Source organism: Nycticebus coucang, chromosome 5 (assembly GCF_027406575.1).
Source record: "Nycticebus coucang isolate mNycCou1 chromosome 5, mNycCou1.pri, whole genome shotgun sequence".
Taxonomy (NCBI): Eukaryota; Metazoa; Chordata; class Mammalia; order Primates; family Lorisidae; genus Nycticebus; species Nycticebus coucang.
This window is the reverse complement of record NC_069784.1, coordinates 116,058,135-116,084,843: the sequence shown is the minus strand read 5'-3', so window position 1 is coordinate 116,084,843 and position 26,709 is coordinate 116,058,135. Positions and strand designations below refer to the sequence as shown.

General features: G+C 40.5%; 1 protein-coding gene across 1 annotated transcript; it reads left to right on the top strand.

The window, feature by feature from the left end:
- The first annotated feature begins 426 nt into the window (after nucleotides 1-426).
- CITED2 (Cbp/p300 interacting transactivator with Glu/Asp rich carboxy-terminal domain 2) lies at nucleotides 427-2,830 on the top strand. Its single transcript, XM_053592120.1, has 2 exons — nucleotides 427-669; nucleotides 1,124-2,830. The coding sequence occupies exon 2, from the start codon at nucleotides 1,132-1,134 to the stop codon at nucleotides 1,933-1,935; it is 804 nt and encodes a 267-aa protein (XP_053448095.1). The 5' UTR covers nucleotides 427-669; nucleotides 1,124-1,131; the 3' UTR covers nucleotides 1,936-2,830.
- Nucleotides 2,831-26,709: the final 23,879 nt, after the last annotated feature.

The following is a 26,709-nucleotide window of genomic DNA, read 5'->3' as shown; positions in this document are numbered from 1 at the left end:
GGGCGTGGGCGCCGTGTGAACACCCTGTTCCCGCAGGGCAGACCAGATCGCTAGGTGAGCCCGGCAGCAGACTTGGGGGTGGGGAGATCCGGCAGAGGGGGGGCGGTGAGCTTTCCTCGCTCCTCTCCGAGCAGGCTCTACTTTCGGACTGGAAGGCAGAGGACCGTCCCCTGTCCCGGCTGCTGCCGAGCCGACCCCGCCGTTCTGGACCGGAAGGAGCCCGGAGTCCGGGGGCGGCAGGGCGGCAGGGCGGCAGGGCGGCGCCGGGGCCCGCAGCCTCTGCGCACGTGCCGCCGGCCGCGGGGACTCGGATCTCGGACCCGGTCCAGTGTGCCCAAATATCCGGCATCCGCGTCTTCGCGCCGCCCTCTCGGGAGGCTCTCGCTCCGCCCTTCCTGAAACCTATATTAACTGTGGCCAAAGCCCTAAGAAACACAGCTCATTGTTGGCAGCTGCTGGGCGGTCCTGCCGAGCTGTGAGAGCGACGGAGGGGAAATAAAAGGGAACGACTCGGAATCTGCCCCAGCGGCCGCTGCGAGACCTCGGCGCCGACATCGCGACAGTGAGCGCCCCCCAAGCCAGGAAGGCCCCCTCTATGTGCTGCTGAGCCGGTCCTGGACCCGACGATCCCGCCCTCGGTCTTCGGAGCAGAAATCGCAAAGACGGAAGGTAAGCGCGGCGGGCGAAGCGGGCTGGGGCTCCTGCCAGCCGCGTCCTCCGAAGGCAGGGTTTGCCCCGAGGAAGAGCGCGAGGCGGAGCTGGGGAATAACAACAGGATGTGCAACAACAGGATGAGGAGGGCTGGTTCAATGCCTGAAGTTCGCGGCAGGGCTACGGGGCACTTCCTTTATTAGATCACTTCGGGGAGCAGAGGGGGGTGTGGGCTCGGGCCCCCAACCCGATCGCCGGGGAAGGGGCAGTTTGTGCAGCGCCTCGGCTGTGTTGCGAGTGGCAGGTTCGCGGCGGTGGCGAGCCCGGTGCACGGGCTACTGGTGGGATCTGAGCGGGTAGTGGTGTGCAGCCGACGTGTGCGTGTGGAGACTGGGGGTGAGAAAAAGTGGGGTGCGCTGCGGTGGGCGACACGTGTGGCGTGGGTCTTACCGTCTGCCCTTTTCACTTTCAGGACTGGAAATGGCAGATCATATGATGGCCATGAACCACGGGCGCTTCCCCGACGGCACCAATGGGCTGCACCACCACCCTGCCCACCGCATGGGCATGGGGCAGTTCCCGAGCCCCCATCACCACCAGCAGCAGCAGCCCCAGCACGCCTTCAACGCCCTGATGGGCGAGCACATACACTACGGCGCGGGCAACATGAATGCCACGAGCGGCATCAGGCACGCGATGGGGCCGGGGACTGTGAACGGAGGGCACCCTCCGAGCGCGCTGGCCCCCGCGGCCAGATTTAACAACTCCCAGTTCATGGGCCCCCCGGTGGCCAGCCAGGGAGGCTCCCTGCCGGCCAGCATGCAGCTGCAGAAGCTCAACAACCAGTATTTCCACCATCACCCCTACCCCAACAACCACTACATGCCGGATTTGCACCCTGCTGCAGGCCACCAGATGAACGGGACAAACCAGCACTTCCGAGATTGCAACCCCAAGCACAGCGGCGGCAGCAGCACCCCCGGAGGCTCGGGCGGCAGCAGCACCCCCGGCAGCTCCGGAGGCACCGCGGGCGGCGGCGCGGGCAGCGGCGGCAGCGGCGGCGGCAGCAACATGCCCGCCTCGGTGACCCACGTCCCCGCTGCAGTGCTGCCGCCCAATGTCATAGACACTGATTTCATCGACGAGGAAGTGCTCATGTCCCTAGTGATAGAAATGGGTTTGGACCGCATCAAGGAGCTGCCTGAACTCTGGCTGGGGCAAAACGAGTTTGATTTTATGACGGACTTCGTGTGCAAACAGCAGCCCAGTAGAGTAAGCTGTTGACTCGATCAAAACCCCCAGCGAAAGAAATCAAACCCCCAACTTCTTCGGTGTGAATTAAAAAAAAAAACAAAAACAAAACAAAACAAAAGAAAAAAAAAAACATTCCCTTAGACACAGTATCTCACTTTTCAGATCTTGAAAGGTTTGAGAACTTGGAAACAAAGTAAACTATAAACTTGTACAAATTGGTTAAAAAAAAATTGCTGCCACTTTTTTTCTGTTTTTGTTTCGTTTTTGTAGCCTTGACATTCACCTCCTTTATGTAGTTGAAATATCTAGCTAACTTGGTCTTTTTCGTTGTTTGTTTTTACTCCTTTTCCTCACTTTCTCCAGTGCTCAACTGTTAGATATTAATCTTGGCAAACCGCTTAATCTTGTGGATTTTGTAGATGGTTTCAAATGACTGAACTGCATTCAGATTTATGAGTGAAAGGAAAAATTGCATTAGTTGGTTGCATGAACTTTGAAGGGCAGATACTACTGCACAAACTCTGCCATCTCGCTTCATTTTGTTAACTATGCATTTGAGTACAGACTAATTTTTAAAATACGCTAAACTGGAAGATTAAACAGATGTGGGCCAAACCGTTCTGGATCAGGAAAAGTCATGCTGTTCACTTTCAAGTTGGCTGTCCCCCTCCCCCATGTGTACAGACAGTAATAGGGAGTGGAATGTAGTCAGTGGCAAACATTTCACAGATTTTTATTTTGTTTCTGTCTTCAACATTTTTGACACTGTGCTAATAGTTATATTCAGTACATGAAAAGATACTACTGTGTTGAAAGCTTTTTAGGAAATTTTGACAGTATTTTTGTACAAAACATTTTTTTGAGAAAATACTTGTTAATTTATTCTATTTTAATTTGCCAATGTCAATAAAAAGTTAAGAAATAACTTGTTTTCTAGAAGTTATTTGGGGGTGGTTGTTCCCTTGGGTGGCTTTTGCTTTTTTCCTGTCTTTAAGTTGAACATTTTATTGATGAGAGTAAGCATTCCAAAGGATGAATTACAGGACACTAAAAACAGGTCAGGATGAGCTTAAGCGAAGAGCAGGATTTAACATAATTGGCATAATGCTTCATTGTTATCATTGTAACATGCCTCTTGGTGTGGTTTAATCAAAAGCTCCAAAGTTGTGAAAGTGCTTTTTTTCCTCCTTAATTGCCATCAGTATACTCCAGAGTTACAAAGGTTTACAATACTAAACGCTACCTTCTTCCCTGGGTGGGGGTGGGGGGAGTATATGTTTCTTTTTCTACCTGATTCAACTATTTAAATGGAGGTAGACTGGAATAAAATACCGAGTGATTGATGGGGGTGGCATTAAATATAAATCTACCTTTACCTCTAGTGACGAATTTTATTTCTCAGCAAAACTGCCAAGGATAGGCACATTTTCTAGCTTAATCTCTGAAATAGCTTCTGACTGGTTTATAGTTTTGAGGAGAAGAGGAGGTGGAATTCCACCTTGAGGCTTTTCTATTTTGTTCTTCTATAATATTTAAAATTTACTCGAGAGGTTGATTCAAAGGTCAAATTACAATCTTTACAAGATGTTCCCCTCAAGCATGCCCTATTTTCCAGAACTCTGAGCTTTTTCTGTTACATGCATTAGGTGCAATGTGCAAGAGGATCATTTTAATTTTACCTAGATGAGTTATCAAGAAGACCGGAACTGTAGTTAAGTGGGTGCCAAGTTTTGCCTTACATAATCAAGCAAAGGAAAAAGTAATATGGTTAAAATCTCAAATTTTCCCAGGTGTTCAGGTGAAGGAATTTTATTTTCTCTTTCAGGTTTTCATGATGTATCTATGTTTATAAGAGCAACATATCTACATTCAAGAAAAAAATACAGACTTTTGTATTTAACCTATTAGGAAAGTAAAAAAAAAAAAAATGTAGATTGAGGAAAATCTCTAAAATAATGCTTTAAAGAACAATTTATTTAGACTCTTAGATTCTCATTTTAAATTCCACATTTCATAATAATTCAGGAGGGGTGAGTGTATAGAAGTGTTACGTGATAGTCAGTTATAAACGCTGATCTAAGTATAATTCAGATCACCTACATTCTAGAATTCTATTTCCAATGCAGACCATGTAAAATTAAGATGCATGCACTCCACTGGATTTTTTATACCTCTACAATTGACACTTTCTTATTTAAAATTATGTTCTCAATAAATATTCTCCAAGAATACACTGAATCATCCAAAACACTTTTTCCCCCCTGTTTTAAAAGCTGATCCAGATTTCCACATTAATAGCTGAAGCTGAAGTTTTCTTCAGCTGAGATATGTCCATGCTAAATCTGTAATCAGCAGTAAATCTTCCTGGCTAAACATTCACACAGTAAGTTTTCCTTTCCCCTTTTCTTTCTTCATTTTTTTCCAGAGGCTCAAGTGAAAAAATATGTTTGCATACATATTAATACAGCAGTTCTAAGTCCTTTTTCACTTGTGCCAGGAAAAAAGGAAAATGATTGGAGGCATTGTTTTTTGCATAAAGAAGCAAAAGAATTGTCTTGCTACCACCCTTCACCATTTATTCTGCCAGGGAATAAGCCACAACACCTGCTCTGTCACTAAATTCCTCCTGCTGCTCAAAGGCCGGAACACGTATGTGGAGACTCAGAGCCCAAGGAACTATTATTAGATCTTGAGCCCATCCCTGCCAGAACAGAGGACTCTAACAGAAGAGCTGGACTAAAAGCACAATTTGTCTTCAGTACAAATACAAATGCCACCCCTCCTCCCCATTCACTTGAATGATCTCTATTTCATTAAAACTCTTTCTTGATCAACGATCGAGCAGATTCTATGTGATATCTGCAGGTCTCTTAAGCAGAGAAAAATAACTCCTTGTTTGAACAACCTGATTAATGAAACCTGTACAGTGACCTAGATCACCCTGCTACTGGCAGACATTTGCAAAACCTTTTGTGGTCTTGCTTCCTACTAAGTTGCTTATAGCATATGGGGAAATTTGACCTCTGTACCTTGGCTGTTTGTCAGAAAGTTCTAATATGGTACAAGAGAGCTTCTGTTCTTTAAGCTTTGCTCCATGCTTGATTTTCAAGAAGAGAAGATAAACAACAGCACAACCTCATTAGGTACATGTCAGAAAAATAAGTCAACATTAATAAAAACTCCTACCCCTGCCCTGTGCCTGATAAGATCCTGGTGGCAGTATCTTTGCTGGAGCTGATAAAGACGTAAGAGCTATGGATGGGTCTTTGAAGAACAGTTACCTAAACACCACAGTTTATGGGGTGCTAGGCTAGGGCACTAGTATCAGAAGGCTGACATCTATTGTGAAGTTTATGGCCTCCATGACTTTTACTACTGTAAACGCCTGGGATAGCTATAAATTGATGTCAACATTAAAGGCTAGATCCTTTAGAGCAAAATATTAATCCACTAGTCTATTATGGGTGGCTAGCTTTGAAATGGAAACTTTATAGTCTTGGATCATTAGGTGTTTTCGCCCCCTTGTGGAATTTATTTAGAAGGTTAAAGGAAACCTGTTTTCTCAAGAGGTTCTTTTTTTATTGTTTGTTTTTTTGCCCTTTGATAAAGACTTCATTTTCTTTTTTGAACCAAAGAGCATATATTTGAGCAACAATTTTTTTAATCAAAGAATATTCCAGAATAAGCACCCTTTATAAAAATAAGTATTTTACTTACCAACAACCTTAACCTATGATTAAGTATGCATAATTGAGATTTGCCTCATATTTGAAAATATGCATTAGCTAAGGGATTTTCTTTTTTGCAAGCATAATAAGCAGTGATTTGGGCCAGGGCTTTAGCAGTGTCAACTACGTGGGGAATGGCAAACACTCGGAACCCCACAACAGGACTGTTGATTTGTATTGAAGTGTAAAAAACCATGTATTTGATGGTATGAGGCTGGAAACGTGGTGGGAAATATCCAGGAATGCAGAATGTAATTATCCACATTGGAATGTGACCAAGCCACCAGCTCTAATCTGGTGAAAAGGAACACAAGATCTTTAATGAGAATGAATGTTGCGGTCTAATTGAGTCAGTACAATTTACTTTAAAATAAACCTGGCAGATAACATTATCTCTAAAAAAACAACTACACTTAGAATTCAAGGAATTTAGGACCCTTGCTCCCATGCTGTTGGTAATCTTTTCATCTCCAATAGTACTGTTTTGCTAGCATAAAAGAGGTGTTACAGAGATGGTATTTATTATTTTGATACTGATCATTTTGATCATCAAAATCAGAGCTCCCAGGCAGGTAGAGGCTGAGCCTCAGCAAGAGAACAATAGGAAGTACATCAAATGTCTCAGCCAACGAGCCCCTTTTATCGCATGTGCTGTTTATCTTTTCCCCCCAGAATAGAAGAAACAATGGCTATGTCAGAATTTTAATTGCAATGGACTGGCTTAAATTACTTGACCTATTTTTATGTAGAGAATTGATTCTTTTTTCCTGGTACCCATACTTATAATTTAAACTGGGAAAAGGAGATATAAGAACATTGTCTATCAAATAGTTTGCTGTTGATAGTTTTAGTTTGCTGTATAGTAAAAAAAAAAAAAACCCACCTATGTTTTTGAAAAATCTTAAGACACCTGAAATAAATAACTGTCTCCTCTCATGGGAAGAAATTAAACTCGCACTAATGGTGAATCATACATTTAAGATAGTCTGTGAGCTGCCGGTGGGAATTTTTGTCATATTTTGGTGTGTATAAACACAGTAAAAGAAAACTTAATAGGAGTCTGTTGTGTTGAGGAACTGAATCCGTGGTCCTTGGGAAGGAGAGAATATTGGATCAACCCCTTCGGTATGAACAAAGAATGGCTTTTTAGTGGCAGGACCCTCGTGGGTTACTTACTTCCCCAAGGTAGACAGTTGTCAGAGCAGCCCAGGAGGGAAGCAGTTCATGGTGCTTTTTGAGAATTCAACTCAGTTGAATCAGGACTTGCTCAGTGAACTAAAGCACCTGAAAGATAGAGGACGAATATTATTATTTGCGTTACCTGTTGCTCGCTTTCATTAGGCTGAACTAATCTGAAAGATTAGTGAGAAGAGGTAAAACACAGGGGAGGGCCGTGGTTCACAGGATTCCTGGAATTTTCCCATGTCTCACTATTGTGCTCTGGTCTGAAATCCTTCCCTTTCTTCCTTCAACAGGAGAATGGCTACTTGATTACATTTTGGGTTGCTGAACAAAGCCTGCCAGGGGTTCAGTCTCCAGGGGAGCCCATAGCAAGGCAAGGTTAGCTAGTGGTGCAGCAGTGCAGGAGATATGCAAATAGGTGAGTACTTTTTGAAAAGTTAACAGGCTAAAAGAATCCTGCTGGTCCCTTCTTGAACGCCGAGTGAGGAACAAAATTTGGGATGGAGTAAAATTCAAATTAACATACAATCAGAAAAAGTCAGCCAGCTTCAATTCAATTGTTTTATGAACAATGGAAGGGGACAACGTCTAAAGTGAAGGAAACACAATTGGAGGCTACTGAAGTCTTTTCTTGTTGTGTGTCCCTTGGGACTCATGTAAAATTTGGCCCTGTGATTTCCTTAGCAACTGGACCACATGCTTTTTTTTTATCTCCTGTAACCCACTGCTTTGGGGGTTTAGTTTGGTGGTTTTCTGGCTTCATGACAGCTAATATCTCCATGATGACAAGCACATAATACTTAAATTGTGCATGTAAGTCCCTAGGTTACCTTGTAAATCTTGACCTCTTACATGTAGTTGGGATAACACTTTGAAGAGGATAAGCAAGATTATGACCAGTTCTTCATTTCTCTCTTTACCCAATGTGTTGGGCAAACATATGAACAAAGAGGCCAATAGGTGAAAAGTGATTGCACTGACTACTATGCTCCTATTATGAACCTGAAGTAAATATCTAAATGTTTACAAGATCTCTGTCAGACACCCTCTTACATCAGTGATTCTCGGTTGGGTGGGGTCGCCCCTCTAAGAGGCTGAGCAGAATTGGGAAAGGAGAGAGGACAGCAGTAACTTTCAAAACATTGTCTATACTGTACCATATTTGGGAAAATGTTTAAAAACATATTATTTTACATTTTAGTCAAACAAAATGTAGAAATGCCGTGTGACAGATGGCACATGGATTTTTAAATGATAAGGAACACAGCATGAACCCCAACCAGAGAAATTTACCCTTTAGTCAGTATTTCTTAATAAATCTCTTTTTGAGATTCAGAAGATTTGGGGCTACACTTTTTGTAACCCAGTCTAAATATTCTACCAAATTAAATTTGACTCCTGAAAAAGTGCCTGAGTAGCACCGCCATGATTTGCCTAACCCTTCCTTAACATCTTCACCTCCTTTTTACGTCAAGTCAAATGAAAGAGTATCAGTGATTTAAATTCTAATTTTGTTTTTTTCCTTAATTAAATTCCATATTGCTGGATAGTAAATAATCTCCTTCAGAAGTTATGCCAATGCCTCTGCTGTGCCAATTCTGTCATCTATTAAATGGGAAGGTTAGTGGCTATGATCTCACATGTGAAGATAACCACTTTATAACATGTCCCACTGCCGGCCAGCCATTAGGTTTTAACATTGATTATAAGATTTGAGCTGATTTCAGAATGTTAATATACAATAAAAAATATACATCTTAAAATAAAGGAAATACAGCTTTTAGTTACTTTACGCTTAAATAATCTGCCTTGATCTGTTTAAACTTTCTTGATGCAGGTATATGAGCTTCAGTCTTCTATGGAAATGGAGAACTCTTCCATTAATAGTTATACTGAACAGAATAGATCAGGAATGAAAAAGATGGGCTGTACTCTTAGCTCTGCAACCAAATAGCTGTGTAATTTAATCACCATTGGCTCAAATTTCTCCATCAGTAAAATGAAGATGTTTAATTAATACATCTTGTATCCAAACTCTCATGAAGGAAACATAAGCCTGTTCCTATCATTTCTCCTCTTCTGGAAAGATCAGGCACAATACTGTAGACCCCTCCAAAACCTGTTATCATTTCCTACCAATATTTTGCCTACCTAACTCTTAGTCTGGTGATGTACTGTAGCCTTGACCCAGTGTGGTCAATCCTCCACAGATTGAATCATCCTTGTAAATATTCCCCTTTCATTGCCATACTGACCACAAGTGTTGGCTGCTGAAATTTATCAACCTGAATTCATATACCAAAAAATTACCACCCACAAAATATTTCTAGTACTTGACACTGGCAATTTCCTGAAGCAATGGTTTAAGTTATATCTATGTTACATAGTGAAAATAATTCGATCAGTTCTTCATTTTAACTCTTCCTGGCCACAGTCATCATCTTCATCATTATCATCCTCATCAATCATCACTATTATCATTATTTACTCCTCAAAGAGATAAGCCCATCTACAATGCTAGAGTCATCCAGCTGGTGCTAAATTCTACAAGTTGGAACATAGAGTTTTCTCGCAGTTAAGAGGCACATGTCTATGAGCATTTATCTCTTTCCCCTTCTTTAACTGCCTGCCACCACATTCCTCCAGTTTGGGAAATCAATTAACATGTTTAGCTAGATTCAAACTAATAGATTAGTTAAAAATAATTTATACAAAGAAAGCTGTTTCTCGTTATACATAACTACCCAGGAAATAATTCTTGACTGACACGTAAAAGTAATGTAGCTAAATAACCATGAGAAATTATTATAAAATATTTACAAAACATTTGTTCCTTTAGCTACATAGCCACTAGATGGAGCTGAAGGTCTGTATATTCATATTTGTACTTTTCTCTTGAACAGCTGCGGGATTAGATTATCAGTCACAACCTTAAAGAATTTGTGCTCCCCCACGTCCCATCTCCTATTTGTTTTATTGAAACATAAAATATTCTATACGAATTATTACAACCCTCAAAATTAAAGATCTGTCAGGTCACCTAAACATTCTCTGCCTGGACATCATCGCTCATTACAATCCAGTAAAAATAATTTCCAGGAAATTGACAAGATGTGTCTTGGAGCAACCCTCCATGTTTAACCCCCTTTCATCCCTGTCACTATGAAATGGTCTCCTGCCTTGCATTCACTTGGGTACCAGTGACTCAATTTTCTGCCCTGCTGGGACATTTATATCTTGAGAGAGAGAGAAGTGCACACACAAAAAAGAAGTTTGGAATGGTAGGATTTTATGCATTGGTCAGAAAGCTATTTGAAGGTTCCCATGCCTTTTCCTACCTTTGTCTGACCCCTGAAATTATTCGCCTCCTCTATGTCTCCTTCTGCTTCTCCAGCCAGTCCAGTTTGATGTCTTATACTAGGCCCTTTGCTTCTACCTTAATATTGATGTTTGCCAGACTTATGACCTCACATCACTGGCCTGTTTTATCCATGTCTAAAGCGTCATGAGACCATCTAGTTAGTGAGGATTTCCAAATCAAGATCTCTAGCCCCGACCTCCTTCCCTAGATCTGCCTATTACTTAATGAACACACACACACACGCACGCACACACACCTCTACACACATTAAGTAGAATATGTCCAAGTCTGCATTCAATCCTCCCTCACTCACTTCCTGTGTTCCTGTTACTGGTTAATGGAACTGCCGTTCATCTGGACACTCAGCCTGACATCTAGAAATCTCCTCAATTTATCTCTTCTTCATTCCTAGCCCCACTAAGCTGTTATTACAGTCAGTAAGTTCTTTGCATTTGCTGTCCCTCTAAACTGTGCTTTTTTTTTTTTTTCTTAAGCTTCCCTGAGCTTTTGGTCACAGTTGGTTTCCCCAGTGACCACTGTGATTAAAACAGAAAGCTACCCCCAGCTTTTTCCGGTGGCATTTCCGGTCCTCTTAAACTTGCTCAGTTTCTCTCCAGAGCACTCTCTCACTGGTTTTTAAAGTGTCTGTAAATCACTGGACATTCATATCGTCAAAGGTGGCATTACGTCTCTTCCCCAAATCTGGGGTTCACTTAATGACTCCCTTCCTGTGTGATTTCATGGCCCAGACAGAAAAGACCACATGCCTCCCCCTGTTTCTTTTGGGACACACATCTTTGGAGCACTGCACTGCAACACAAGAAGTCCCATCACACCGAGGCTGCCATGCTGTCAGGAAGCCAGGCCATGAGGAAAGATGGTGTGCAAGTGTGTCTGCCGACTGCACCAGCTGAGGTCCCTGTGACAGCCACTATAAACTTCCAGATACATGAGCGAAGATGCCTCCAGCTGCTTCCAATTTCCAGCTGTTATGTTATTGTCAGCTGTAGAATCTTCCCTGTGGAGGCCCCAAATATCAGAGCAAAGAAGAGCCATGCTCCTTGTACCTTCTGTGAATTCATGACCCTCAGCATCTGTGAGCATAAGAAAATGGTGAATTGATTGCGAGGCTGGGGGAGATTTACCCTGTTTCCCCGAAAATAAGACATCCTCCAAAAATAAGACCTACTTACAGGAAAGATAAGATGTCCCCTGAAAATAAGACCTAGCGCATCTTTGGGAGCACACCTTAAAATAAGACACTGTCTTATTTTCGGGGAAACAGGGTAGTTAAATAGCAAGAGCTAATGAATAGCACTTATCACCACCTCATATAACATTACTTAGGCAAATTATTTCTTGATTACTGCCCCTACTTCAAAATATACACTCCATGAAAGTATGGATGTTTGTCTGCTTTGTTCATTGTATCTAAAAGAATACTAGTCCATGGTAGATTCTCAATAAATATTTATTGAATAAATGAGTGGATCCGTGAGGAAGCGAATTGATTTCACCTTTATTATAACATTCTTTTCCTCTCCATCCCTCTTCTGTTGTCTTAGTTCATAAATGCATTCTTTCTCACCTACATAATTGTAACTTCCTGTCTGGTCTCACTTCCTCCCAACTTACCCCATGCTTCATACTTCAGAGTTACTCTAAAATATGGATTTGATCTTATTGCTCAGGCCAACTGAAACAGAGGATCTGGGCATCCATATTCATATCATCATGGCCCTGCTTCCCAGTGATATCACAGACTGGATGTAGGACAACTAGACATTAAGAAAGGGCAAGCACATTGGCTGGCTAGGGAAGTTCCAACCAAGAGACAGAGAAACTATAGTCATAGCATGGTGGTGCCATCACTGAAATTATCTACAGTTGATCCTGTGATGTCCTCTGGGAGCCATTAGCCATATACATACTCAAAAGAGCCTGGAAACTTCCTCACAGAAGTCAACAGGAGAGTGGTCTGAACAAAGCAATACTAAGAGACCCCAAATGATGGGGTCTGGATGGGGGACGGGGGATGGAGAGAGCAGACACATCTGCCCTTGATGGTTCTCTACTTTCCTAACTGAGGGCCCATCCAACCTATGGTTCATATGAAATATCCTCAGACCTGTCTTCATTTGCTCTAACTTGAGTGATTTTTGAGAATGCTTATTTTCTCAATCTATGCTCTTCTGTATATGTCGTTCCCTATTCCTGAAAAGCTCTCCCTCATCCCGATCCCCCAGGGAAGGGTCCTTCAACATCCTTCTCAAGCATCTTCTTCTCCAAGAAACCTCTTCATATGACTTCCTGTTTTGCAGCACCCCTGCACATTATAAACTCCTCTATTCATAGTTTGATAATAAGCTTCTCTCTTCTACTTCACTATTAAGAAATAATATATAGAATATATTTTATCTATTCACAATTATATCTATTAAGAAATTTTCACAATTATATCTATTAAGAAATTTTCAGCTGCAAGTAGCAGGAGTGCTGATTCTGGATTAAAACATTAGGAAATACATTATCTGTCATAAGTCAAGAGCAGGCTCTGGTGTGATTAATTCACTGGCTCATAATATCAACAGGAACTCGGCCTTTCTCATCTCTTTACTGGGCTGTCCTCAGAGTTGGTCACACCTCAGACTGGTGACATGTTAGCAGAGCTTATGTGACATGTGCCAAAGAGAAAACGTTTTCCAGAAGCATCCCTCTTTTCATGTATCATGTCATAGATCCGTTTCTGAACCAACCAACTATTGGGGACAGGTTTTACCATGGGATAGAATTATTATTGAAATGGACTAAAACTAATCATTTGGGTACAGAGAGGATACTGGACTGGCAACTCTATCTCCAGAAGAGTTAACAGCCTTGAGAAGTGACACTGTAGCAGAAAGAAGAAAAATAAAAGCAGATCTTTTCTGAAATTTTTGTTTCAAAGCATAGATTTTTCAGCTGCAATTGAAAGGGACTACTTTTAATGTTCTTTTTTTTTTTTTCATTTTCAAGTCTCTTTCATGTAATAAAGATGTATAGCTAACAAAATTATATTATAAATCACTCGAGGCAGATTTATTTGATAAAGATTGAAATGTCTTCTATAAAGTGACATATGTTAATATAAATAAATATCCTCTTAAAAAGAAGTATACACTCATTGTTTGATTTGTAACCCTTCAAAAATATATTTGATATTCCCCTGTTAATATGATTAATAAATGACTTCTCTGAACCAAGAAAATTATGTACATTTTGGCAGGTAATTAATCTCAGTGCAAATGAACAGAACCTAGTATTTACGAACAAATTGTAGATAGCTATATAATCTGTTTCCATAATAAAACATACTGGTCTATATATCCAAACCAGAAAGCACATAAAATTAGGCTGGAGAGATTCAAACAGGAGAGGTAAGAGAAATCTGACACATGGCAATGAACTACTTTTGTTCTGTCTACTCATTGCTTGCCCTACTTTTCCACAACATGCCCTGTCTCTACTTCAGTTATGAATGTCCACATGAGAATTCCCTTAATCTTACACAACCCGGCGTGACTGGTTAGGGGTCCGCAGAGAGACCCAGTTGAGACAATCATCATGCCTCGTTCCCTAGTGCAGTTCTTGGTCTGTGGATAACACCTGACCCAACGGAAACCTTCCCCAAAAAGTGCCAGTAGAGAGATAAAGTTTTAAGCCCTCTCTAGAAACTATGAGCTTGGAAACCAATGTTAGCCATATTTTTAGTTGCATGGAAGAAGTGAATCTTGGAGGTTAAAGAGAACATGATAAGAGAGGCAGAGACAAAAAAGTGATCTGTTACCATCTCATCCCTGAAGTCTAGTTGCAACTTTTCCTTGCTTGAAGTTTGGTTACATGAGACAGTAAAATTTCCTGTTCCCAAACAGGTTTAAATACATGAAACAAAATTATCTTGACTACTACATACTAATAGATACACAAGTTCTATTCCCACTGTGTAATTTTGTTTTGCTATGTTTTTAATGTTTCACTGAAATACATGTTTGGGGGAAATTTCTATTTTATACCTACATTTGGGAGTGACTTAAAGGTGACCTTTTCAGTAAACAATATGAGATACATAACATTTCAGTATTAAAAGTCACTGTCGTTCTTCTCAGATAAGCTCCTCCCCAGCATCCTCTTGCCCCAATATTACAAGTAGTAGACACTCCCATGTGCCCCTCAGATCCCCCTTCAGGACTGATGAATTTCTCCCCTCAGTTGCTGGGAAGGCTGCCACTTAGCAGCCCTCAGCTGGCACCTTCTTTAAGCATTTCCTCTTGGCCTCACTCAAGGTCACACTGCTTTCCCCAAGGCAGCCTTCCTCCAGTGACTAGCCAGTGTCTGGAATAAAGGCCTGGCTCCCTCACATCAACTCTGCACTCTTGCCCATGGGTAGACTGAGGACTTTACTGAGGCTACATCGAGGTTCATCTTCTACCCAGTTTATCCTTCCCTTGCCTCCCATAGGTATTGCTTCCAACATCACTCGCCCATCATTCTGATTGGAGAGCATTCTGATCTCCATCTCAGAGACCAAATCCTCTGGAACTCAACCTGCAGCACGAAAACCACCAGACTCTGAAAACATCATGTGGCCCTTTAAGAATGGCCCTTTACATTTTCTCAGCACCCCGCTAAGCATTATAGAGAATGGAACAGAAGTGTCAGGTACGTGTCCTGCCCTCAAGTAGCCCACAGTCTCATCAGAGACTTAACAACATCATAAGTATCTTCATACAGCTCAGCAGTGTGCTCAGAGGAGGAAGACTAGTAGAAAACCAAAATTAGCACATAGCACATGATTTATAAATATTAAATAAATGCATTCATTAATTAATAGGAAGAGTTATATGTGAGCTGGAATAGACAATAGAATTTATTTGCGGTCAGACCACACTTCCCAACTGCTGTTCTTTTACTCGTTAACCTACTGCAAGACACTTCTCACAGTGGTCTTGGAGCGCCAGTTCTCTCCACTTTCTTGCTTGTAGTTCTTGAGAATAACTGTAGAATGTGCTGGGAATGCAGCATCCAGAGCTAAGAAGAAACTGGCTGCTTCTGTTCCTAGCCCCTCACCCTCACTTTCCTTTAAAGCAGGACATTCTCCAACACTTTAGCCCAGCAATTCATAACATCTTGGAGTATAAAACCCAAGGTGATCCTCTTTCCAGGGTTCCTTAGCTGCAGTGCAGGGGAGACACTTGCAGATAAGATCACGTCTGCCCTGGGCAGCTTTCCTGGTCCCTGGGGGAATGGATTTCCCTGAATCCCAGGCGTCTGTTGTCCCTTGCTGCCTATCTATAAGTACTCAGTCCACTTTGTATAGCCATTGTATCTCTGAGAGCTCTGTCTCACTGGACTTGGGCAGGCAGAAAAAGCACAGCCCATGATGTAGTGGGCTGAAGTTATAACTAGGGCATAGTGAACTCGCTCTGTACCCATTTTACCATTGCAAAGACATGGTATAGGATAATTAAGTCAAGCAAACACAAGATTCTGATTTTATTTGAGATAATTCTCAAGGGAAAAAAACCTGTCCTTTTGTCATGTTCCAAAATCTAACCTCTCATACAGTCTCTGAATGGCCAAAGTGAAACAAACCCATTGTTACCTTACAAATAACCTGTGGAGAAAGAGCTATTCTATAGTCAATAATGATTTTAACAACATCAGGACTAATAACTTACATTGGTATCATATTTTATTGTCTCTGAATCCTGCCTTACTTGATCCTCACATCATCCTGGGAGGCAGCAGGAATAGATATCATTATATCTCCCCTTTCACAGATGGAGAAACTGAGGTCCAGTCCTACCTGTTAGAGCTGACATTAAAACTGAAGTCATCATACTCCTATTGTAACCCTAAAAATGCTCAGTTTTTGCATACACTTGTTACAGAACTATGGTTTAAGTCAGTAATAAGGGAATTAATATTTTTGGTTCTAGTATAGCACAATTAGCTTTGGACTCAATAAGAGTTAATCAAGCTTAAAAAACAGAATTTGTATGATTTCATATGTCACTAAGAAATAATACTTCTGAATATTAACCTTGAATTAGAAAAGAAAATTTTGTTCCATTAATCACACAGATATTTGAATAGGCAAATATGTGTAATACATTCTAAATAATAAATATCTTTAACTCTTAGCTAGGGTACTATTTACAACATTACACAAATTCCCCAGTAGATAAAAAATTTGATTCTAATGGAAACTTCTTTTTATTTTTTTCTATATAGAATATGGTTATTTCCACTATACAGAATAATATTCTATTCTAAACTGAGATATACTTTTTGGGGATGTCTACATTGGCAGGTTCCTTGCAGAGTGGAGTTGGGGGGAGTGAAAATTGATGAGAAGAGAAATGGTGCTGTCAGCTCCTGCCATGCACCTTCAACTCAAATCAGCTTGCTATTTCCTCCATATGTCTTCAGCCAGCATATGGCAAAAATACCAGTTCGTTCTCTCTTCCCCTCATGAGGGAATTGAGGTCATGTCTTGTGCAGTCATTATTCTGTAAGGATTGTTCTGTAGGGTGATTTGATTTTCCGTTCTCTTGTCTACTCCTGTTTCCATCTGTATTTACATATCATTGATTCTCAGGAATAATGTCTTACCCAGCTCCATCCCATCTGCTCGTGTATATAATGAAGATTATGTTGCTAATGTGTTCTATTCCTCAATGTGAGACCCATCCCAGCAGTTCCACTTATGGACAACATGACCTTGGCCAAGACAATTACCTACTTACTGGCTTTATCTCCCTCCTCTACACAGGGGGATAATTATAACTGTCCCATTTATTAATGTGCTTTGAAAACTCACAATGGATCTTTGGAACCTGTGGGTTTATTGTTCATGGTTATGCATTCACACCTAGTTCCAGGAAGTCCTTGACACAGACAGTAGATAGTTGTTTTTTGATTAGTGGATATTTGAGGATGGTACCTAAGATAATCATTCATCTTCTGCCCAAGTGTTCGAACTGTCCAGTAACTGTATGTTGTCCAGGCCTTATGGTTCCTTTCTTGTCATTGGAAACACACCCTGAGAAATAAAAACTGTGTTTATTTATTAAACATGGACTCCCAAAGCAAGCCAGCCACAAGGGATGTTGAAAGAGTGAAAAGAAAGTAAAGTGGCCATTATCAGTCAGAAAAATTTCGTTTTGAATAAATACAAGAGTGGAGTGTTGACCTGGGACTAGACCTTATTATCTGAATGATTCTGCCATATTTATTCAACATGAAAGGAAGAAAGAGTGAGTGAAGAAATTGTTTCAGCAAATGCTATAGTCAATACAAATATGGAAATCTGTGAGAGAAAACTGTATGTGGAAGCAGATTTGTAACTTGAGGGACTCCAGAAGGGTTTAGCTGTTTCTCTCTTGTTAAGAACCTGCTACATAAAGTATGGAAGTGCTGGGCATGCTATCATTGTCCTACTCAATCAGGTTGCTCTGATCATGTAGGAGTCAATTTATGATACTCTTTTGATGGCTACATTAAAAGACTAAGTATTTGAAATCCCCTGGAGTTGATATTTCACACTTCTGATTGTGAAAATAGGTAAACAGGGTGGATGATTCCAAAACATTTGTTTAAAACTATCGACTCATTTCAATAGTTTTTCATATCGACTAAAGTGCTCAATACTGGGGGGTGGAGACAAGATGGCTGACTGAAGCCAGCTTTCCACAGAGGCTCCCATCCAGAAGGAGAGTTAAAGGACAGAAATTTAGTAAGTAACCTGGTGGATTAGAGCTGCACCCGGAGAGAAGGTTGAAGAACACACATCAACCCCACTGAAGTGAGCTGCGACCCCAAGGATACAAACAAAAGGTACAAAATCCATCACCAAGTGGACGGGAGTCCACTCCTCCATGAGAATGGCTCGGAGTGCCCCACAAACAAATGAGCAGAGTTCAAAGGTCCTCCCACTACACTCCACGGACAGACCCTCTAAAAACTGGACCTACCTCCCCTACTAGGGTGCCATGGCATTCTCCTGCCAGGCAAAAAACTGTATAAAACTATATATATTCTCTACCTGCAATTCTGAGCTCCCAGCACTCCCCTCCACTCTCACTCTGAGGTCTGGAGGCCTGTCCCCCAGGAGTCCAGATTCTTGGGTGATTTCTCAAGGGGTGTGGACAGGGCCTGAACTACAGCTGGTCTAGTGCTGATTCTGTGGCACAGGAGTGAGGAGAGAATGGTTGGCTGAGAGGGAACCACACCGGAGCATCGGTACCTCGAGGCACAGAGCAGCAGGCATTATTGGAAGCAATAGGGCTCACCCCAGGATATTCCGAAGCCACACCCCCTGTCTCTATGGGCAACCAGAGGAAGCCGGGCATCTTCTCAGATGGCAACCACCGCGGAACAGATCTGGGACAGAAACGCAGGCCCCATGAGTAAACGGTTTGCCTGAGGTGGTACTGGCCTAGGTGGAGCGCAGGGACTAGAAAATGCACACGCAGTGCCAGCTGACTCCCACAGTGGGACTGACCCAGAGGACTGCTTTACTTAGCCAAGATGCACCCGGCCCTCAGGGGATTGTCAGCCTATAGACAAAGGAGTGCAGGAGGCTAGAACTGACAGCTAACTGAGCTGCGAATACAAACCTTTGCAGCAGCAAAGACAGGGCCTGAGGCACAGGTTCCATGAACTCAAAACAGCTTCTCTTCTGCAGGGGAATTTAGCCGGGACAGAAACAAATTGTTCTGTCCCGGCTAAAAGTTGTTCTGTTCAGTCAGTAACATCAAACAGGGGCGGGGCTGGAACTGAGTGAACACCTCCCAGCCTCCATCAAGCACCCGAGGTTGTCAGGCCTCGGGTGACAACCTCTGCTGGATAGAGGCAGAGAGCAGCAGCCTGGCTGAGCAGATATAGATTTCCTTGTGATTCAGGCAGGTGCAAACCCCTGGAGTATCTGCTCATTGGAGACAACTGGGTCAAAGCCCTGCGGGGCTATCAGTGACTGGGTGTGACAGATGTACAAGGTGGGGAAGGAGGCATCAACCTTCCCAGACTAATCTATTTGCTGGGTGGGTCCTCCTGACTTCACAGAGCACCTGAGTAAGTCATACTTGAGTTGTCAGCAGACCCCTGTGATCTAGTTGTCAGAGACCTTTTAAACTCTCCCACCTGAGACAGGTGCTGACTGAGACAATTGATCTGGACCTTTTGAACTGAGCTAATCACCCGAGGACTATCCAAGTGGTGCCCTGGGTGTGTGGTTTTAGGAAGGTTTCATTTTCCTTTTCCAATTGTTACCTGTGGGAGTGGGGTGACTTAATTGCTGGTATTTCTCCACAGCTGAGACTTCAGCTCAGAATAACTCTTTCACTATGGTCAGACAGAGACCAACTGAAAACAAGACAGAACCACTTAGCCCAACCACACCAAACAGGTCCCCAGTTTCTCATGCCGTAGCACTGTACAGGTCCTCAACGAATCTCCAGGGGAAAAGTCAAATGGTGTAAAATAATCATGGGGTGGAATCAGCGGAAAAACTCTGGTAACAGGAATAACCAGAATAGATCAACACCCCCTCCAAGGAAAGATATGTCAGATGTAACTGAAGATCCTATTCATAAACAGCTGGCCGAGATGTCAGAAATTGAATTCAGAATTTGAATTTCAAACAACATTAATAGAATGGAGGAAAATTTGGAAATAGAAATTTGAGGAGCAATTCAAAAGTCGGAATTAGAAATTCAAGGAGAAATTAAAAAGTTGTCTCAAGCATTGAAAGAATTTAAAGATAAAACCACCAAAGATTTTGATGCACTGAAGCAAGAATTTGCAGCCCTCAAAGATCTAAAACATACAGTAGAATCCCTGAGTAACAGAGTGGAGCAAGCAGAAGAAAGGATTTATGACACTGAAGACAAAGCTTTTCAATGCTCCCAAACACTCAAAGAGGAAGAGAAATGGAGAGCAAAAACAGATCATTCTCTCAGAGAGCTCTGGGATAATTCGAAGAAGGTTAATATCCACCTTATTGGAATACCTGAAAGTGATAAGTGGCCTCACAAGGCACAGAGGCCCTTCTCCATGAAATTATGAAAGAGAACTTTCCAGACGTGCCAAGAGATTATGAAATTCAGATAGCAGACAGTTTCAGAACCCCAGCATGACTCTATCTGAATAAGAGAGCCACCAGGCACATCATCATTAACTTCACTAAAGTTAATATGAAGGAGAAAATTCTGAAAGCAGCCAGACGTAAGAAATCCATTACCCACAAAGGGAAGAATATTAGAATAAATGCAGATCTCTCTGCTGAAAATTTTCAAGCCAGAAAAGGGTGGTCATTGACTTTTAATCTCCTAAAAAAAAATAACTTTCAACCTCAGAGTTTCATTTATGATGGAGAAATTAAATACTTTAATGACATTCATATGTTGAAGAAATTTACCATAACCAAACCAGCTCTTTAGGATATTCTCAGACCTACCCTTCATAATGACAAGCCCAATCCTCTACCACAAAAGTAAACTCACTCAGACACTTTTGATCAAAATCCAACTTCCACAGTAGCGAAAGGATTAAAAATGTCCACTGAACTTTCGAAAAACTCGATACCTAAAATTTTACCAGACTTATCAATATTCTCCATTAATGTGATGGCTTAAGGTGTCCTCTGAAGAGGCACAGGTTAGCTGACTGGATACAAAAACTCAGGCCAGATATTTGCTACATACAAGAGTCACATCTTACCTTAAAAGATAAATATAGACTCAAGGTAAAAGGATGGTCGTCCATATTTCAGGCAAATGGTAATCAGAAAAAAGCAGGTGTTGCAATTCTATTTGCAGACACAATAGGCTTTAAACCAACAAAAGTAAGGAAGGATAAGAATGGTCACTTCATATTTGTTAAGGATAATACTCAATATGATGAGATTTCAACTATTAATATTTATGCACCCAACCAGAATGCACCTCAATTTATAAGAGAAACTCTAACAGACATGAGCAACTTGATTTCCTCCAGCTCCATAATAGTCGGAGACTTTAACAACCCTTTGGCAGTGTTGGATAGATCCTCCAATAAGAAGCTGAGCAAAGAAATTTTAGATTTAAACCTATCCATCCAACATTTGTATTTAACATACATCTCTAGAACATTTCATCCCAACAAAACTGAATACACATACTTCTCATCGGCCCACAGAACATACTCTAAAATTGATCACATCTTAGGTCACAAGTCTAACCTCAGTAAATTTAAAGGAATAGAAATGAGTCCTTGCATCTTCTCAGACCACCATGGAATAAAAGTTGAATTCAGTAACAACAGGGATCTGCATATTCATGCAAAAACATGGAAATTAAATAACCTTATGCTGAATGATAGCTAGGTCATACATGAGATTAAAAAGGAAATTGCCAAATTTTTGGAACAAAACATCAATGAAGACATGAATTATCAGAACTTCTGGGATACTGCAAAGGCAGTCATAAAAGGGAAATTTATAGCAATGCAAGCCTTCCTCAAGAGAACTGAAAGACAGGAAGTTAACAACTTGATGGGACATCTCAAACAACTGAAAAAGGAAAAACATTCCAACCCCAAACCCAGCAGAAGAAAAGAAATAACCAAAATTAGAGCAGAAGTAAATGAAATTGAAAACAAAAGAATTATATAACAGACCAATAAATCAAAAAGTTGTTTTTTTGAAAAGGTCAAAAAATAGATAAACCTTTGGCTAACCTAACCAGGAAAAAAAGAATAAAATCTCTAATCTCACCAATCAGAAATGACAATGATGAAATAACAACAAACTCCTCAGAAATTCAAAAAATCCTTACTGAATATTACAAGAAACTTTATTCTCAGAAATATGAAAATATGTAGAAAATTGACCAATACATGGAAGCACGTGACTTCCAAGACTTAGCCAGAATCAAGTGGAAATGTTGAACAGGCCAATATCAAGATCTGAAATAGCATCAACCATACAAAATCTCCCTAAGAAGGAAAGCCCGGGACCAGATGGCTTCATGTAAGAATTCCACCAAACCTTTAAAGAGGAACTAGTACCTATATTACTCCAACTCTTTCAAAATATTAAAAAAGAAGGAAGACTACCCAACATGTTCTATGAAGCAAACATCACCCTGATCCCCAACCAGGAAAAGATCTAAGAAGAAAAGAAAATTATAGACCAATATCACTAATGTCACTAATGAATATAGATGCAAAATATTCAACAAGATCCTAACAAACAGAATCCAGCAACACAAATTATACATCATGACCAAGTCAGTTTTATCCCAGGGTCTCAAGGCTAGTTCAATATACGTAAATTATAAGTATAATTCAGCACATAAACAAATTAAAAAACAAAGACCATATGATTCTCTCAATTGATGCAGAAAAAGCTTTTCATAATATCCAGCATCTCTTCATGATCAGAACATTTAAGAAAATTGGTATAGAAGGGACATTTCTTAAACTGATAGAGGCCATCTACAGCAAATCCACAGCCAATATCATATTGAATGGAGTTAAATTGAAATCATTTCCACTCAGATCAGGAACCAGACAAGGCTGACCATTATCTCCACTGCTCTTTAACATTGTAATGGAAGTTTTACCCATTGCAATTAGGGAAGAAAAGGTGATCAAGGGCATCTATATAGGGTTAGAAGAGATCAAACTTTCGCTCTTCACAGATGAAATGACTGTATATCTGGAAAACACCAGGGATTCTACTACAAAACTCTTAGAAGTGATCAAGGAATACAGCAGCGTCTCAGTTTACAAAATCAACATTCATAAATCGGTAGCCTTTATATATACAACAATAGTCAAGCTGAAAAAACAGTTAAGGACTCTATTCCTTTCACAGTAGTGCCAAAGAAGATGAAATATTTGGGAGTTTATCTAACAAAGGATGGGAAAGATCACTATAAAGAGAATTATGAAACTCTAATAAAAGAAATAGCTGAAGATGTTAACAAATGGAAAAATATACCGTGCTCATGGCTGGGAAGAATCAACATTGTTAAAATGTCCATACTACCCAAAGCAATATACAATTTTAATGCAATCCCTATTAAAGCTCCTCTGTCATACTTTAAAGATCTTGAAAAAATAATACTTAGTTTTATATGGAATCAGAAAAAACTTCAAATAGCTAAGACATTACTCAGAAATAAAAACAAAACAGGAGGAATCACTCTACTGGACCTCAGACTATACTATAAATCGATAGTGATCAAAACAGCATGGTATTGGCACAAAAACAGAGAGGTAGATGTGTGGAACAGAATAGAGAACCAAGAGATGAACCCAGCTACTTACCATTATTTGATCTTTCACAAGCCAATTAAAAACATTCAGTGGGGAAAAGATTCCCTATTTAACAAATGGTGCTGGGTGAACTGGCTGGCAACCTGTAGAAAACTGAAACTTGACCCACACCTCTCACCATTAACTAAGATAGACTCTCACTGGATTAAAGATTTAAACATAGGACATGAAACTATAAAAATACTAGAAGAGAGTGCAGGGAAAACTTTTGAAGAAATCGGTCTGGGGGAATATTTTATGAGGAGGACCCCCCAGGCAATTGAAGCAGCTTCAAAAATACACTACTATGACCTGATCAAACTAAAAAGCTTCTACACAGCCAAGAACACAGTAAGTAAAGCAAGCAAACAGCCTTCAGAATGGGAGAAGATATTTGCAGGTTATGTCTCCAACAAAGGTTTAATAACCAGAATCCACAGAGAACTCAAACGTATAAGCAAGAAAAGAACAAGTGATTCCATCGCAGGTTGAGCAAGGGACTTGAAGAGAACCTTCTCTGAAGAAGACAGGCACACGGCCCACAGACATATGAAAAAATGCTCATCATCTTTAATCAGCAGAGAAATGCAAATCAAAACTACTTTGAGATATCATCTAACTCCAGTAAGATTAGCCCATATCACAAAATCCCAAGACCTGAGATGTTGGTGTAGATGTGGAGAAAAGGGAACACTTCTACACTGCTGGTGGGAATGCAAATTAATACTTTCCTTTTGGAAAGATGTTGGAGAACACTTAGAGGTCTAAAAATAGATCTGCCATTCAATCCTATAATCTCTCTACTAGATATATATCCAGAAGACCAAAAATCACATTATAACAAAGATATTTGTACCAGAATGTTTATTGTAGCCCAACTCATAATTGCTAATTCATGTAAAAAGCCCAAGTGCCCATCGATCCACGAATGGATTAATAAATTTTGGTATATGTACACCATGGAATATTATGTAGCCTTAAAGAAAGATGGAGACTTTACCTCTTTCATGTTTACATGGATGGAGCTGGAACATATTCTTCTTAGTAAAGTACGTCAAGAATGGAAGAAAAAGTATCCAATGTACTCAGCCCTACTATGAAACTAATTTATGGCTTTCATATGAAAGCTATAACCCAGTTACAACCTAAGAATATGGAGAAGGGAGAGAGGGAGGGGAAGGAGGGGAGGGAGGGGAGAGGATAGGCAGAGTGAAGGTGATTGGTGGGATTACACCTGCGGTGCACCTTACAAGGGTACATGTGAAACTTAGTAAATGTAGAATGTAAATGTCTTAACACAATAACTAAGAAAATGCCAGGAAGGCTATGTTAACCAGTGTGATGAAAATGTGTCAAACGGTCTATAAAACCAGTGTATGGTGCCCCATGATCGCATTAATGTACACGGCTATAATTTAATAAAAAAATAAAAAATAAAGTGCTCAATACTTACATTAATATTTTAATACTTATATAATGTTTTATTACTTATATAAATGTTCATAACCTTTCATTTGTTTGCCTTCTATAAATCTATTCTAAGAAAATACCCAATATATAGAAAAATGTTTATACCTTAAAATATTCATTGCAGCATTTTATGTAGTGAAAAACTTTTAGAAACAGTATAAATGCCCCTTATTAGTTTAAAAAAATGGTTCAGGGTGGTGCCTGTGGTTCAAAGGAGTAGGGCACCAGCCCCACATACCAGAAGTGGCAAATTCAAACCCAGCCCCAGTCAAAAAAAAATGCAAATAATAATAAAAGAAAATAAAAATTTAAAAATGATTCAGCAAATTATGGTTTAAAACTAGAAAGACAAATTTTGTAGCCACTTAAAGAGTTATTTTTAAACTTCAATTAAAAGTTTAAAATGCTGTGACAAAATGTTAAAAAAATTCAAGACGAAAATCAATTTTACCATTTGAGCTCAACTATGTGATGATATGTGAATTGATAAGAATCTGAAAACAGGGGCGGCACCTGTAGCTCAGTTGGTAAGGTGCCGGCCCCATATACCAAGGGTGGCGGGTTCAAACCCGGCCCTGGCTGAACTGCAACCAAAAAATAGCCGGGCGTTGTGGCGGGCGCCTGTAGTCCCAGCTACTTGGGAGGCTGAGGCAAGAGAATCACTTAAGCTCAGGAGTTGGAGGCTGCTGTGAGCTGTGTGATGCCATGGCACTCTATCGAGGGCCATAAAGTAAGACTCTGTCTTTACAAAAAAAAAAAAGAATCTGAAAACAAATATATTGAAGTGATAATATACTATTTCTTGAAAACTAGAATTAAGACTTCTTTATATCCAGTAGGCTGTCCAATTTTTTCTATGATGCATAAAGAAAATTTTAAATAAGTGGAGTATTAATTTTTTAATAACCTATCTTCTAATAATTAACAATATTATCTGTTGGAATTACATGCAACAAATGAGATAATTACCCAGTTTCAGAAACTATGGAAGATATTGACAATATGTAGCATCCATGCCGTTCATGTGTGTAAATGTCTTCCAACTTCATGTCTGCCACCTATAAAATCATGTTTATATAGCCAGAAAAATATAAATTAGGAACAAATTCAAGAATAAAAATTTCCAGACACCTTCTGCTTTTATCCAAAGTAGTTATTCATTCATAAATATCTGTCTAACCAGATACTAGGTTCTGTATGTGTAATGGGCTGGGAAACAAAATAAGTATTAGAAAATTTATAGTCTAATGGGAGATACAAATATAAAGCAACTAATTAGGAGCCCGAAAACAGAAAGATAAGTGAGTGTTAGCCAGGCCAAGTTGAGAGGTAAGCAAGGCAGAGGGAAGTATACATCACAACTCCAAAGGCAAGAAGGCAAGTGCCTTGCTGTCTCATCTTTGCCTGTTCTCTCATCTTTGCCTGCTCACAGAGGACTCTGCTTCTCAGGCAGAGAAGTGGTGACTATTTCTGACTTCTCAATAGTGGTGACTATTTCTGTTCACTAAAATGTGAGCAGGAGTCAACATGCACCAGTTCCAGGCTAAGAGGGTCTCTTTCCTCCTCTGACCTTCTGAGTGGTCTATGCTTTCCAGAGGGTATAGGTTATAGGATCATACCTAGCTCACAGAGTCATCATATGGATAGTACCCTGTTTCCCCGAAAATAAGACAGTGTCTTATTTTAAGGTGTGCTCCCAAAGATGCGCTAGGTCTTATTTTC

Coding starts and splice junctions, on each gene's coding strand:
- CITED2 (XM_053592120.1), top strand. CDS start 1,132: ATGGCAGATCATATGATGGCCATGAACCACGGGCGCTTCCCCGACGGC.